This window comes from Polypterus senegalus, chromosome 14, assembly GCF_016835505.1.
Source record: "Polypterus senegalus isolate Bchr_013 chromosome 14, ASM1683550v1, whole genome shotgun sequence".
In the NCBI taxonomy this organism is placed as follows: Eukaryota; Metazoa; Chordata; class Cladistia; order Polypteriformes; family Polypteridae; genus Polypterus; species Polypterus senegalus.
The window spans coordinates 29623071-29640358 of NC_053167.1; the positions used below are offsets into that span (position 1 = coordinate 29623071).

At 39.6% G+C, this 17288-nt stretch overlaps 1 protein-coding gene across 2 annotated transcripts in view; it reads left to right on the plus strand.

Annotated features, from left to right (window-relative positions):
• The window catches only part of bmp7b (bone morphogenetic protein 7b), an 83328-nt gene extending 68685 nt beyond the window's left edge, over nt 1-14643 (plus strand). For both annotated transcript variants that reach the window (XM_039735795.1, XM_039735796.1), the window contains 6 exons: nt 2367-2559; nt 2768-2916; nt 6980-7177; nt 8336-8412; nt 8530-8640; nt 11120-14643. In XM_039735795.1, coding sequence (XP_039591729.1) covers nt 2367-2559; nt 2768-2916; nt 6980-7177; nt 8336-8412; nt 8530-8640; nt 11120-11269 — 878 coding nt within the window. In that variant the 3' untranslated portion in view covers nt 11270-14643. The remainder of the gene's footprint in view (nt 1-2366; nt 2560-2767; nt 2917-6979; nt 7178-8335; nt 8413-8529; nt 8641-11119) is intronic.
• The last annotated feature ends 2645 nt before the right edge of the window (nt 14644-17288 follow it).

Consider the following 17288-nt stretch of genomic DNA (forward strand, 5'->3'; position numbering starts at 1 on the left):
TGGCATTTGAGCCTGACTGTTATGAGCAAGTTAAGTTGTTGCTTTTAAACAGAGCCAAACTGACAAAAGCTTAGATTCAGAGTTCAAGACTGAATTGTTGATTATGAAAGTGATGTTAGCAATGGCATGGGCACTGGAGAAACCCTGTGGGATTTCATGCACAGGCATATTAATTACCTGTGATACCGCTGTTGGAAATCCCAAAGTGACCAAGGTTTTAAGTGACAAAACGGACAGGAGGCATTCTCAAGTTAAGTGAATATGCAATCATTGCGAGTGCTTTGAGAGTGCTAGACAATGGAGTTACACTTCTGTTCTGAAGGGAATTGAACACCGTGATGGCTGAGCTTTCAAACCTTAACTAGAGGTAATCTGATCTGTGTTCATCTCTTTCCAAAATGGACACAGCCCTTATTGTATACCTGGATCTGCTGTGGGAAAAGTGCTTTGAAGTTCAGTAAACTAACTGCTCCTTTACAATCGTGCCAGTCTACCTGACATCTCAAGGTGAAATTTAATGTACTTAGCTGACTAGTAGAGACTGATTGGGTAACATGTACTGTAGAAAAGTAGCCGGGAGCTCTGTTTTTAGACAAGGTACAGGCCAGGTACAAAGTGTAGCGGTAAACTTTTATCAGAGACACAGGATAATTTGGATCTTGAGAGGTCAAATAAACTTTTTTTAATCATATGGGTTAGGTCTACCATTGTGGTTCAGATTGTGTCATTTCCTCACAGTCTTTGGACCCACAATCCATTCCTAAGTATACAATTTAGAAGCTCTACCTGTGTTCATACATGTTTCCTTTGGTTTACCAGAGTTTCTTCCAACATCCCGCAGGTATTCTTCTAAACTGACCGTGTATGAGAGTGTGGGCGTGCAAGCGTACTTCAGTCCTTGCCATATGTTGTTTTCTGTTGGTCATCAGTGTAAATTCCCTGAAACCTTTCACTTGGTAATTTGGGGAATAAAAATGGATTGATAGGTCAGAAAATATCTTTGTACCAAATGTATCTCTCTATTATGAGTACAATTCAAATGGAGTAGTTAGCTTTTTTAGCAGTCCAATAAAGACATGATTTCTTTTTTTGGTTTTTCACCTAAAATGGTATCAAAACTCCACTGAGTCCTTGTAGAGACAGTAGCTCATTGTTCCTATTCAGGTTGAATAGCAGTTTCAGGGGAAACACAGATCCAGCAAACTAACTCTTTCATGTATCAGCATTATTGGATTGGATTTCTGACTTTAAGGTGTCAGACATCAGCCATTATTCTCTGCTTCTTTAAACTTACAACATAACATTATAAAAAGGTCTTGTTTTCTTCTCAGAATGTGTTATGTCAAAGGAAGGAATGAGGAAAAATACAGGAGGTCAAACCTACAGGGATTAACTGGGCAAAGCCTTTTAAGCAGATTAATTGCAGATCAGCACGTTTATTCCTGCTGGGACATCAGAAGAAATAAAGCTTATTTAGTTTTTAGTTGATCTCAAATCTCAGAAAGATTTATGAGCCATAAATGAGCTGTTGACATACAAACTTCCAGATTCCTCACTGTTAAAGACCACGGCCTCCCGGGTGCTCTTTGCCTGGCCCTTGTCATGCTTTAAAAACAATTCTGATGGTTCTCTTTATGGCTAGTTGACAAGATTTCCCAGCTAGCAACCTGATAGGAGTGCAAATAACACAAATGGTGTAAATGGGCGTGGATTATTGTTGACTGAAGCATGGGAAGGAACGCTTTCACTCCTCGATATGAATGGACTTCCAGATCTTTGTCCCTTCTGTGTTTTCCTCTCTCTTGAAAATGATTGGCCATAGTTAAATAAAATCAAATCGGATCCATTCCTTAATTTATATTCTGATATGGCTTAGTCAAGCTTACTAGGTATACATATGTTTGACATATGTGGTAAACTTGATATTTCTACTGGTTGAATTGCATAACTCCGTACACAAAGCTACCATGAGCCTTAAATACAAGTGTAAACTGGGTTTGCTGGGATGGACTTGAATATGTGAACTTCACAGGTACCCTCTGCCATTTTCATCCCTTCAAGCACATAGGTAAAGCAAAGCATTTAGAATAAAGTATTGGAAACGGACCCAGACTCCATAATGATTACGTCACCAGATGCAGTATCTGAACATCTTATTATTATGATGATAAGGAAGTTAAACATCCTCTGTAACAAACTCTTTTCAATAACAGTATGAGCAGTATTCCTTAAACGGAGTTTGCTGCCCTACTTACTTCTGATGTCTTGGGAAGTGGGTGCCATTGATAAATCAACATGTTGAATGCTGTTCAAGTTTATTTCTCCATTAGAGTCCCTTGAAACTAACAGTCATTTTTTTTTTACAGTGGAACACGATAAGGAATTTCAGTCTGTGCAACGACATCATCGTGAATTTCGTTTCGACTTATCCCGTATTCCAGAAGGGGAAGCAGTAACAGCTGCAGAATTCCGTATATACAAAGACTTCATCCACGAGCGATTTGAAAACGAGACCTTCCAGATCAGCATTTACCAGGTCCTGCCTGAGCACTCTGACAGGTATATTCATCTTGCTTATTGTGAAGTCAATCCTTTATACTGCCTATTTGCGATTTAACTTGCACAGAAGAAACAACCACGACTCTGTTTGACCATACAATACCATAATTGATAATTTGATCAGACCATCACAAGGTCATGATGGTGGGGCCTTGGGGGTAGGTGGGATTTTGCTGCCATTTGTTTTACATAAATGTTATAATTTCAGGGCCTCTGAACTGTTTCTTCTGGATTCCCGTGTCATCTGGGCTGCTGAGGAGGGCTGGCTGGTCTTTGATATTACTGCCACCAGCAACCACTGGGTTCTGAAGCCGATGCATAATCTGGGGTTACAGCTTGTCCTGGAAAATGTCGACGGTATGTTGCTTAAGCATTAGAAATTTCAGGGAATCTAACTTGTAATGTCACTGGTTATAGTCCACTCCGATTATGGAGTAAAACAGCAGAGAATTTCTTTTGTCCTTGCATACTGCTCATCCTACTACAGGGCAATATCAAGAGGTAGAGTGGTGAATTCTTTACATGAAAATTAACTGAAAAGACATTTTTTACAAAATCAAAGCTTTTCTATCCATTTTTCAACTTGTAAAGTCTTTCTTTAGAAAAGTGTGGCTTAATTACTCATCTTTTTCAAGAGGCCTGGGTCTGTGCTCAGTTTGACTCTTTTATAGAAACTTTTTTATGGCCGGATTTAAAATGGAGTTACGGGTTGCTGTGAAGTCTGCACACATCCTCATGCTTTTGCTTCCCTCAAGCAATTATAGCATGCCGGAGGAACTTGATCTTTTTATAGTTTGATTAATCCCTGATTGATGTCGGCAGGAAGATCAAGTGTGCGGGCTGGAAGTTGCCTTTTAACTACACAAGCTTTGTGTTCATGCTAATAAAATTACTGCATCAAACACAATATTGCAGAGTCATGTTGTAGCATGAAAAAGGCTCTTCATCTTGGAGGTTTCTCATGGAGTTTTTTTTTTTTTTTTTTGAAAAATCCAAGGATTCACTAGATGTAATTCCTCTTATTTACCATTCCCAACTTTATGAGGACATTTTCTTAAGATTTGTAGTAATACTGACACAAATGCCTGCCCCTGTTTTTCTTGTGACATTATATCCTAATGGCTTCTTGATCTTTGGCATTTTACTGTTGGAAATTCCTACACCTGCTCTCCAATTTCATGCCAGTCATCTGTGCCAAGCAGTGCCTCTAAGAAACAATGACTGGAACTGAGCCAATGGGGGAATAACAAACACCTGAGCTACACAATCCACTACTGCTGGGCTGACCTGCTCTGTTACACAAGATGAATGCTGTTTTCTGTACTGGAGACTGGAGTATTTTGCTTCATTAATTCTTTTCTCAGGCTTTCAGTTCAAGTTGTTTGCAGTGTTCTTAGAGCCACCTGTAACGCACACACAAGTGCTTCAAGACCAGGGCAGTGAGGGTCATTACTATGCTGTTTAGCACAAGTGAAATGTTCATCCAGACATCCTTCCACACTTTTATTTTAATGAACCCAATTTCTCCCTGATGCTTTTATTGGAGAGCCAGTATTAGGCACAAGCCTTCAACCAGCCCTGAATAACACATTCACTTACACTCCCACTTTGATTCAGCCAATTTACAGCTGCATTTCAACCTAAAATGTGTGTTTTAAGATATAACTGCAGTCCATTTGTGCATTTACTAGACCTGTGTCTATCATTCACTGATTTTTCTTTTTGAGTTTCGAATGAATCAGTACTGAATCAGCACTCGTGAATGCGTCACATGATTCTCTTTCTTTTAATTCTGAACTGAGTCATTACCCACAAATCAGTCATACTACGATTGCAAACTGAATCATTATGCCTCTTTCTTATATCATCATGCTTTGTGCTTTCAAATACAGTATACAATATACATTATCAGCATGTTTTAATATTTAATGCACAATTTAATATATATAAAAATGTTTGCTCTATTTGATTGTATGTAGGGTGGTCCAGATCTAATTATGCAAATTTTCATGACGCTATAACTTATTCAGTTTATTACATAGAAAATCACTTGAAAAATCCCGGATCATCGAGAAGTGTGCGAACTGACGACATGAAGAATCGTCTTCACGCCGAACTGGAATCGTCCCCGCATACATCAAAGTCATCCAGACGATCTGGATCTGCAGAATTAGATCTGAACCACCCTGTATATATGTGACTCAGTCAAAGGATCATTCTTTACTGTATTTACTGATAAATCACACAAATCAAATGAACTGATTCATTTAAACAGGTAGTTCAAAAGAATGGAACCAATAAATGAACTCAAATACTCATCAGTGCTTCCTCTGAGTGAAGTAAACTTTTTAGGGTGAATATCTTTGTAAAATCCTGTCCAGTAATTATTTACCATATGTTGTCAGCTTCAACACTAGGTGAGCATATCTACTTCCTACCCAGTGCGATCACATATGCATGATGGAGTTCAATGCAGGTTTAAAGCTTAGACGTTCAAAGGTTCTGAAGATTATAGGGAGATCATTATCTGTCAAAAGTGTAAATGTTTGATAAACAAAGTTAGTCGCTACCCCTCTGATATGATATATGACACTTGCTGTATAACAAACAGCAAACAGCTAGTACCCTTATGTCAGGGATATTGAACTTGACTAAGATTACATCCCAGATTGGTTTTTGGGTCATGTATCCCATTTCTTTTACGGAGGCAGGACTTTGATTTTGCCATGTAAATGAATACATGTTTGTCATCATTAGATTCATAACACTACTGCACTTTGGGGAAAGTGAGGATGGATGGATTTCAAAATAAAAACAGGTCTGTCATTGTGTTGGCGGTGTGGCTTTCAGAAGCTTTGTAGACCGGCTAAAGATGCATCAAAGTCTAGCTGGAAGGTCTTCCATAAAGGCCTTCATAAAACATGATGTGGAAAATGAAATTTCACTACTGTACAGCATTTTTCAGGCAGTCTTGGCCTACTGATTCAAGTACTGCTCAAGCAAATGTTGGATGTGTCCATGCAAACTATTTTGGCAAGTAGTGAATACAAACTACACACAGAAGTTTATCTGGAGTGATGCGATTTGACAAAGAGCCTGGCATCACGTACACGTAAACCCACAGCACAATTTATTTTGGCAGGGCAGTTTTTTTTTTTGGTGCTGTCAGCAGTTCTGTTATATTGCCAGCTATACTGTGGTCACAAAAGGGATGTAGGTTATATCTGCCATTTGTACGCACAGTGCAGTGAAACGCATTTAAAGGCAAGTTGCTGCCTTACCACCCATCTGTTCATCCATGTTCATCAAAATGTTTAATCCACACATTTTGCGCAAGAATTGCATGGAGCCAGTAACTATTCAGCTACAAAATGAAGCCAACCCCGGATGGGGCACCATTCCATGGCAAAGTATTCTCAAGCACACACCCACACCTCACGTAATTTACTGTTACCAGTTTACCTGACACAAATGGGGTGTGGAAGGAAAGTGGGAGTACAAGGATGGCAAACCACCCAGACAGAGAGAGAATCCCACATTTCAGGAAAGGATTCCATAAAGAATTTAGGATTCTCCCCATGGTGCCATGGTGTCATCTGTGTAGCTGTACCAGCTATCAAATCATATAGCTTCAGAGGTAAAGTCATCTTTTCCATGAGTGTTCCTTTCTGTCATGCCCATGCTAATATGAATAATCAAAAATGTACTAATGTTAATAAACAAAATCAAGATTCAGAATAGTAAGAACAGCAACATCCAGAAATGCTCAGTGTAACGAAGATTATTTAAATGATCTGTCCGCTTTTCCTCAAAAGCAGTAATGAGGCTTCAGTGAAGGTGGTAATTGTAACTGAACTTTGTCATGACATAAATGTGTTGTGCCTTTGCACCATTTGTGGTCAGATTACCTGGCTGGTATACAAATGTCATCAGATGATGTTCAGGCACCTATTTACAAATAATCTATCGACTGATAAGGTACCTCCTGTCAACTGTCAGTCAGCTTTGGCTTTATTAAACTGTTAGAACGATAGTTCTAAGCTTTTTTGTGCTATACTTCAAAGTTTGTCCTCAGTTGCTTATTAACTCTGTAATTTCTAGTGACTCAGATGTATTATATGGTACTGTACATTGATTTGCTTGACAAACAATAATAAGGATAAATAATTATAAATGACGCTGGTCTGAGACAAATTAGTTTTACTGGATACAGACAAACTCTGCCACACCAAGCATTCTGTGGGTACCAGAATTTTGTCTTTATAGCCATTCCTAAGCATATTGACCAGAAGTCATTAGCCAAGAGCAATGGCAGTGTTTCTTTCTGTACTTCCACTTATGTTTTAAAAGCGACTTCTGACTGACTTTATTATATTTAATGTGTGCTAAGAGGTACGTTCTTCTCTGTTTTGCTCTGCAGGTCAAAGTATCAATCCCAAGATGGGCGGTCTGATCGGACGTCATGGGCCTCAAAATAAGCAACCTTTTATGGTGGCCTTCTTCAAAGCCACTGAGCTTCACATTCGCAGTATTCGCTCAGCACCTGGCAAGCAACGCAACCAGAATCGCTCAAAGAGTCCAAAGACACAGGAAGCACTGCGGGTTTCTAGCTTTGCAGGTAGGCGAGAGCTGTCTTCACTGCTGCACCTCTGCTAAAGAGGCTGCACTGCCAAGGCATGTACAGTTGCCATCAAAGCATTGTACATGACGGACCTTTTTTTTTTTTTAATTTTTTTTTAATAATCTTATTGTTTAGACAGCTAGAAACCACTAAGCATATAGAACAGAACGCATCACAAATTTCCTTCCAGCTCAACTAGATGTAACTATAAAGGAACCGCTAAATACAAATGGTGTCAATAATAAAGTAATCATTCATCAACCTACTTTACTGCGGCTAAAGGCAGCAGTCCTTGGTCTAATATACAATAACGGTCTACTGCCCCCTAGTGACACCTTTTTGACCTCTAAAACCTCAAGATTACTTCCAGTTAGTTCTCTGGAGTAGTTTTCACATTCTAACCTCCTTATACAGTATATTTATAGCAGAATAGATTACATTCAGGACGCTCATTGTTTTTTATTACCATTATCCCAGCCTGCTCAAGTTAAGGCAAACATCTGCCCACAAGAGCTTCAGTTTATCTATCTTAGCATACATAATATGCGACTGAACCCATCAACATCAACGCATACACTGAAACTCACACAAACCTCAGCTGTACTACAAATGTTAGGCACCTGAAGCCAACTGAGGTGGAATGCAGTGCATCTGCAGTCAATTGAGAGCCATGATCTTCATGGTAATTGAGAAATGTTATCTTCATTTCAAAGCAAATAGAATGAAGATGAAAGTCTTGCATCTAAAACCTGCAGATAACATACAGGAATAAAACAACAGGACATTTTATTTGTCTACTAGTCCTTTTTTCATTACTTTTGCAGTTATAATAACTATTTTATCGTTCACTTCTAATCCACTTTAAGTAATGATCAACACAAAATATATAATTCCCAGTTGGCATATATTTTGACTGTCTTGTTCGTCACACTGAACATCTGGCTGACCCCACTGCTATTGTTATGAACCCTGACATATTTGTTCTGATGTGCTAACAGGAGAGCTGTGCCAAGAGCACTGGTGCCTGGTTGTCTGCCAGCTCCAAAGTTTGCAGGTGTAACAAAGCTGTTTATGAAGCTGGCGGCGTTCAAAGTGAGCTCCTCATCAGAGATACTGGCTAATGCCCAATGTTTTTCATTTCCGCCTCCTCTATAGAGAACAGCAGTGCAGATCAACGACAGGCGTGCAAAAAACATGAACTTTACGTCAGTTTCCGTGATCTGGGATGGCAGGTAACACATGTTTTGAACTCGTTTCACCTTCTTTTTTTCACTTATTAGCAGTTTTAAATATTTTTGTAACCAATATCTTTCATTTTCACTTGTTATTTGCTTGAACTCTCTTTTTAGGACTGGATTATTGCTCCTGAAGGCTATGCAGCCTATTACTGTGAGGGTGAATGTGCCTTTCCTTTGAACTCCTATATGAATGCCACCAATCATGCTATTGTTCAAACACTAGTAAGTTGAACTTTTATATTAAAAAAGTACCCTGTTGACTATTTCGCATTTTACATTATTTCACTTGATTTTTTTATAAGTACAAAATAACACTTTAGTTACAAAGTGAAAAGTAAATTCTTTTTAAAACTCTTCTAGAGTGGAAAAAAAAAAAGAAAATGAGCGATTCTGTAAGTGGTCACCTCCGGAAGTCCATATTTTGTGGAGCCACTTTTGATAGGCCTTACTGCCACAAGTCTTTTAGGCATTTGGATATGGTCATTTTATCCCCATCTTCTTTGTAAAATTGCTCAAGTTTTCAAAGATTGGCAAGGATGAACAATAAATTATCACTTCATCCACATATTCTCAGTTAGATTGAGGTCTAGTCATTGACTGGGCAGCTCCAGAAAATTGTTGCATTGTTTTTAAGCCATCCAAGTGTAACACAGGCAATGCATTTTCACTTGTCGATGTTATGTGGAAGTTGATTCTTCTCCCACATGCTAAGTTTTTTGCAGGGTTTTCTTTGCTGAATACATTTTGAGTTTCCTCTTCATACTGTAAATCTTCCCAGTCTTAAAACAGGGAATCATCCCTATAGTATGATACTGCCTCCAGTGTACCTCAATGTAAGAAAAGTGCTGAGCAGTTGATGTCTTCCAGTTGCTCTTCCATTGATGATATCATCTTTAGCAAAATGTTCCTTTTTTTTTTCTTTTTTTTTTAAACAATGCCCTTCATATCTTTCGATTTCTGTTATGCATTAAGGTAATTGTTATTATGCACAGTTTCAATATTCTTCTGTCCAGAGCTTCCTGCTCCACACAGACTCTCCGTTATTTATAACACAGTGTTCTTTGGAGTATTTAAAAGCCTTCTCATAATTAGTCCTTCAGAAACTTGTCGAAGTGGGGCAGTTTTGTTTTTTTTTTTTTTAGATCTCCATTTATAAATTATAGATCTCCCTCAAGGTAGGTTTATCTAACATTAAGCTGTAACTTTTTAAAATTTTGGAGGGGTTGTCACATTCTTCAAAAGTCTCCATAAGTTTTTCTCCTAAACGTATGTTAGGTGGACCGGTGAAACTAAACAGGCCCAATATGAGCGAGAGCGGGTGTACACGTGGGTGCTTGTACAATGAGAGGCCCGTCCGCAGGGTTTGTTCCCACCTTGTGCTCAGACAGGCTCCAGCCCGTGCGACATCCAATAATGGATGAAAGTACTTAAACATCAATGTGGGACTCCCAGTACGAATGTGTTTCTGGGTTCAGGAAATTGAGGCTTGCTTCTTATTAACTATCCTGAAGAATAGTAATTAAGAAAAACGACGCTTCATCCTGTCCTCTGTAATCATAAAAGATTGGCTTTCAGAAACAAAAAAGTTTTTAAAACTTTGACATTTCGCAATACATTTTAGGGAAAAGTAATGTTGATATTTGTTGCACGATTAATTTCCTGATAAATCCATAAATCAACAGACACACTGGGGAATGTTACAATGTTTTGGCAGGGTTTCACAGCTTGCTGTGTTTGTTGGCTGCCTTATGTATATATTATAGTTGGACTGCTAATTTCCATATCTGCAGTAGCTTGCTATATTTTAAATATATGTCATTTGTTTCTTGAATCTTTTTTTTTTTTTTTAATTTTTGTTGTGTTAATCATAGAACAAACTCTTAATGTAACACACGGTCATTTGTTAGGTAAGGTAGTTTAGTAGTTGCCTTCTACATGTTGGTCTAGTGTACAGATAGAAATGTAATTTCACTCTGTACATTTGACAATAACTCTGTAATGAATTGACGACACTACATTTGTATCAAAGAAAAACCTTACATTTTTGAAAAAGCCAGTGCTTTAGTACACCTGGGCCAAAGAGTGGCAGTATGTTACATGTTGACTGCCACATTCAAGTAAGCATTTCACTGTACAGGATGGTCCAGATCTAATTATGCAATTACGAAAAGGAGAACACATCGCACCCGCTGTTCGACTGACAACCGTCTCCCCGACATTTTGGAATGCAGGGCAGGTGCTGCCATCTATAGGCAACAAAAAGATTTCTTTTGTGAATTCTCTATGTAATAAACTTAATAAGTTACAGCGTAATGAAAATTGCATAATTAGATCTGGACCACCCTGCACGATAAAATGTGATCAGATCAAAAAGGGTGTGTGAGTTTATTCAGTGTTTAGTTGTTATTTTTAGTCTTAATTTTATAGAAATGCTAACGTCAATTTGTTTGTTTTAAGCAGTGATTCTAAGAGGAAGGGTGTTAAAACGCTCTTCGTATGCTCAGTCCAGCTTTTATGGAATATGTCACCGAATTGTAATGCAGCGTATTCTCAGGCCCACTTAAACCACTTCTGAGTCCCAAGGGGCAGCTGCCACAGATTTCTTCTAATTGTATCTTTTCAGTTTCTTTGACAGCTTCATTGTCATACTGTATGTTCAGCCCACTTCCCCTTTACGATGTCTTGTTTTCTTCTTTGCCAGGTTCACTTCATTAACCCAGAAACAGTTCCAAAGCCCTGCTGTGCACCCACACAGCTGCATGCCATTTCTGTTTTGTACTTTGACGACAGCTCCAATGTCATTCTGAAGAAGTACCGTAACATGGTTGTCCGGGCCTGTGGCTGTCACTAGCACCGACTCTCATCCGGAGGAGACTGAATAGAGAGTTAAAGGGAGAAAAGGCTGTGGATTGTGGATGAGGCAAGGGAGATCTGACTCTTGGACATGTGCACTGCAGGCTGCTTTCACTGCAGACCACCTCACAACACAAACTTGCGCACCCCGCAGGAGGATATACATTTGGTTTTTTATTTGTTACTTGTGATCAGAGGGGTTTGTGCTCTTTGAAAAGTTAGGTGTGCTGAAAACATCATGTCTGGCAGAGAGTTAAATGGACTCTTTGAAATTTTTTTTTTTTTAAATGACTATTTTGCGAAACCTTTTAATGAATGACAAGAGACCCATCAGGTGGCATCCTACATATTGTTACTTTGGCCAGAGTTTTCATTTTAAATACCAAGTTAGAGTGAATTCTAGTAGAGGGAATTCTTGCCTTTAGAAAGCATGAGATAGTTACACGCCTCCGTTTGGGACCCGTCCTCACAGCCCAGAAACGCTAATGATGCATTTGTATGTGTAGGTGTCTGGCACTTGCGTTTTCATGACTCTCATCTTTGCTCTTCGCAGACGATGGAGGATTTGCTCCCATGCTTTTTGGCTCGGACAGCTTTCATTCTGGAGGTGTTTTCCTGCTCTTTCAAATCAGTGCGTACTTACTCATTTTATTCTGCTAGTCCTGCACCACCCTCTAATTTTAAACAAGGAGGAGTTATTCCCAGGTACACTGACACACGTTGTGGATGTTATACCCTTGTTTAAACAAGTATGCCATAAAAAAAATACTCTATTTAAAAAAAATATATATATATATAAACCAACACAATTCAGAGGAGTGGTGATGACCATCAGATATCAGCACACATTTGTTACTAAGAAGGATGAAACCTCATCCTTTACTAACCCTTTCAAGGCATCATCAACACATCCATCCCAGTCATTTGCACGCGGCTTGACTGCTTTCTGTTGTTTTTTTCTGATTCTGGGTTTGTCGTCTAAATGAAATCCTGTAGCCATACGGAAACCACCTATTCACAGGACGCCCGCTTGCTACTAAATAACAAAATATCAAGGTAGTGTAAATGCCCACCTGCTGTATATGGGTGTGTCAATTATTAGCAACACATAGGTTTCTCTTATTATAGTGTACTGTATTTACATTGTAATGGCCTGCCTAAGTACACAGTGTAACTCGGCCTTATTACCATATACTCCCGGTGGAACTGGAGGTGAGAATGGAATGAGAGTTGGCAACCTTTATGGTGCACGTTAATCATGACTAGTTACACTATAGACTGTTCATATAAAACAGGGTGTCCTACAATTATGTTACCACGTTTCCTTAAAGGGTTATCACCTTTTCATACTTTTTTGCAAAAAAATTGTAACAACAAGTAAAGATAAAGTAGACAACGTTGAGGATTTGGTAAATGTCAAGTGCAGCTTTCAACTGAGAACATTCAAAGTGCTCTGAAGAACTGGCCTCGCAGCTGTAGGCTGAAAACACGGTCCCTTTGTAAATTGAACTGTATCTTGAATTTCACCCGTTTGGAATTGACTTACTGTGGTCGCAAGTCAAATGGCACCCTTCAGAAGTCTTGTCTCCTCACTAGTGTTAGGCTCTGGAGCAGCACCACATTGAGTGACTCAGTCGGGTTTGAAAATGGCTGCTTCGATGGTCTGAAGGTGTCTTTCCCCTTTTCATGCTGCTCTTTCGTTGTTGTGCTTAGCTGCCACCAGTATGCCATCACGTTTCTCTCATTGCCCTTTGCCATATGTTAGAGATACTGTAATGTCATTTTTTTATAACTTTCACTTCCTATACTTATTTTTGCAAATGTGAAGCATTATTTTAGGACACCCTAGAATATTAAGTAAGCTGAACATGTGCTTCAGAGAAGCTAAAAAAAATCATCTCTATACAGAATTATTTTACCAAAATGATATTTTTATATTTGTGAATTATTCTTTATTTAAATATCATTCTATTTAGACTCACGTAAGTGTTTGTTCAATCAGGTCAGCTGAGGTTATTTATGCCATACGTGGATGTTTGCCCTCACTCCCCTTTTGTGCTCTCCTCTCACTTCAACTTTGGATTTCTGCTGGTTACAGTCATGGCTCCAGTTACTCTTTAGTTGTTCACATGTCTATTCTTTAGATTTTTGGCCAGAATGGAAAGAAATATGTTTTTTATATCTCAGCAGACAGTCTAAGATCAGGCAAAGTCAGCCAGCAAGACTCCTCCTTGTTCATAAGGGCTTGTCACTTTTTGAAGATACCTCAGTTTTTTGTGTCACACTAAACATATATTTTACCTTAAACATTCACCATTTCTTAACAGATTTCATTATTTCAATGCAGTTTTAAAATTAATAAAGGGTTAACTTTTAGCGGCCTGACAGTTCCAGGGACCTGGGTTCAGACCTCAATATAATTCACTCATTTCTGTGTGAAGTTCTCTGTGTATCTCTAGACGATTTTCTGGGGGTTTTCCTCCCACATCTGACAGATTAGTTTGACTGGTGACTCTGAACGGGCCCTGCAGGAGTAACAATTGGTGAGTGTACCGCAGTGAACAAGATACCCTATCCAGTACCGCTTTGTGCCTGGTGCGGCTGTGATGGGCCCTAGGCCTCCATGAGAACCTCTACTGGAATCGCATAACAGAAAATCTCAGCTCTAGTCAGGGTAATGGCCTGTCCCAGTAGAACTGGAGGCGCCATATCCATCTCACAACTCTTTAAAATCAATAAACATAACCCACACGACTTTTGGGAATTACAAGGAAAACCAGAGGAAAGCTCACACAGGCACGGGGAGAAGGTGCAGATTCCACACAAACAATGGCGGGGCATGGGGTTTGAACCCAGGGAGCTGGAAATGTGAGTTGCCTTCATGTGCAAGAATAAGAAACTTCAAAACAAGGGATGGACGGATTGCTTTAAAATGAAGGATTCTGGTAATATGCTCAGTCAGTTATAAAGTGACAAGTTAAAATATCATTAAGTATATTCCAGGATTGTTTCTTGACCATTTCTACTTTCCACTTGTCTCTTTCTTTTTTCCCCCCCAAGTCCATGGCAGATTTTCTTCATCAGTTAATGTACAATATTGTGTAAATAGTTGTTAAGAATCGGAAAAAAAAGTATTTATTTCCACTGCTGGATTTGAATGCCACTTCAAGAGTTTTAATGCAAAAGGAAACTCAAGGTAGACTCAAAGATAAATGTTCCTGCTGAAAACAAACCACTTTCCTATTTAAAAAGAAATATTTATTAAAACAAGTTTGAGATGGAAAGATGTTTCTGCACAGTAAAGATTTTTTGCCATCTCATATTTGTGATGTATTTGTACAGAAACAGATCAATAAACAAGGTTAAAGTGTTTCTTACTTGTCACTTGGTAAAGTTTGTACCCGAGTCGAGGTGTCTTCAAAGAAGCTCTGCACCAGAGTGCCCCCCTGTGGATACAAAGGCACCTAGTAGTTATCGCTCGTAAGTCAGGTACCACAATGTTATTGCATTTCTTGGATCATTAAGGGGAAGGCCTTAGAAAACAGGAAATAAATGGAGCAGGTTAGAAGGTAAGATTGCTGCACATAGCAGTGACTTGAAGACTTCAAAATCATCTGGTATTGCTACTATGAAGATAAAATATTTTGGTCACATCATGTGAAAAGGAGGATAGTAAGATAAATCATTGTTGTTGGAAAACGTTAAAAGGAGATGGAAAACAACAATTGTAAAATCAAAATTGTAATAAATCAAAATGAAACGCTTTATTGAATAAAACACCAAAGCCATCAAAACATTGAATGGGATATTTCCTGCTAAAAACGCAGCAATGCTAAAATGCTCCTCTCAGAACTGACAGACTGTAAGCTAAACTTTAGAAGTGTGCTGAGCGCTTTAGGGGTCATAAACAACAAAACTGGTCAAACTGAACAGGAGGACCGGCCTTTGCATAGATTGCAGCACTTTACGTCTTTATTGACATAGCACTTTTAAGAACATTTCTAGTGGGCTAACTGGGAGAGCAGAAGATGACGTACAGTCAGGGGACCTTTGGCATAGACCGCTCTGAAACTTGGGCAGAGACGACCAGCCAGACAGTCAACAGAGCTGATAATGCAACCTGACTCGCCAAAGTTTACTTTGTTAGCCTTCAAAGACATCGTGTGGGAATCGTCTTTATCACTGGATGGGCTTTAAATCTTTTAACCCAACATTTGAACTAACTTTATGCTGTGTAAAAAGCTGCTGCTGTCTTCCCCTTGGCAGGGAATCTGCTTCTAGCTACAGTAAGTTCTACAGGCCCAGACGTTTCCTTTCAGACTGCTATCATTTTTGTTGTAGGGGTCTCTCCTCTCACCATTGGTGCCAGTGCCATATGAGTGGTTGTCTTTCACCTCTTCACAAGTCGTTCACTCACTGTCGGTTTGAAACAGAACAGACCTGCTCAGATTCTGTTTCACCCACCGACGCACCAGCTCATCAGTAAACTCACCCAGACGGCTCCAAAAGAGTCACTGAGCTGGTTTTCAATTAACACCACCAGTTATTGTCTTACAATATTGTGAAGAGCCGTGTCTTAATGATAAATATTTAGGACAAGGACACCAAGGACCAGTGTGGCAGTGACTGACTGCAGAAGTTCAATTCAATCTCAAGTGCACCTTTCCCGTGAATATGCAATACGGACACAGTGACATAAAAATGTTATCGGTGTCCAAAAAACATAATAAGTGAATAACTAAATCCACCATCTAATATTGCCCCCCTCTGCAAAGAACAGAATCAACATGTCTCTGGCCTGCTCTTGCACATCTTGTCTCCTCCATAATCAAACTCTGAATCATCTGGGCATTCACTCTTTCACAATTTCTGAGTGGCCTATTTGCCCGTTCTATCATGACTGAAGACCCCACTGCCCTGTGTCACCGTGATGACCTAGTGATCCCACTGCTCACATTGACCACTACCCTTTAAAACGAAGAGCCAGCGAGAACTGAATCCCCTTCAGTCATCAGTTGACAGCTTTTAAAACCTTGGAGGGCTTCACGTAAAGTGTTTATCAAGCTGACCACTGACTCATCCCATACAGTTCGTGTGTGTCTCTGAAACGCCAGTATAACCGAAGCAAGCAATCGGCACGCAGTTCAATCAGCACTCACAGTCCAGACACAGCTACTACACCAGCCATTCTCCATTCTCCTATCCATGGCCACAGCCCCCTGAATTCTACCAGCAGTGAGCTGGCATGCGCCACACTGGTAAATCTCTACTCAAAGGCCCTTCAAGCCAAGACACCTGAGCCGCTGTTTCTTCCTCACCAAACATTCTCCAGGAGTTCACAGTGTTGTTGACCAATCCTTCTATGGACACCAAGAAAGAAACAAATAAACAGTATAATTTAGTAGGTGGGAAAGGCGTCACATAAATAAACATATTTTTATTAAGTGCTACGTTTTCTAAACTTTATGGCCATGTCAGGACACGGAAATGACAAAGTAGTCACTGCAAAGATTTAAAACAAAAATGTAACTCCTGCTCATACCTCGACTGCTGGTGTGACTCTGATCAGACATCCCACCTCAGCTAAGGCAACTCCTGATTTGACTATGCAGGGCTTTTCCTCCTCCATGTGTGCTCTCTTGATTCGACATCTCATTCACTGACAACTCTTGAAAAGGGCTACTCCATTGTTTCAACGCAGTGACTCCATATGTGAAATTCAGATGGACCCCTCAGCTCACTCACTGACCTTGCTCAGGTCTTCACATACATCTTCCATCCGACCCAATGTCTCTTGATGTGATTCTAAAAAGCCTTCCTCCACCTCCTCTGCTGTTTCACGTACTGGCTTCATCACTGACTCAAAGAAGACCCCCTCATCTATCTTCTTGTTGACCAACTCCCTTTGTAACCTTGAGGAGGTCTCTTCATCCTCCCTGTGATCCCTCAAATCACTGCATGACTCTTAAGGTCCCACTGCTGGCTTCATTTGTTACTTTGAAGAAGTGCCCTCACCT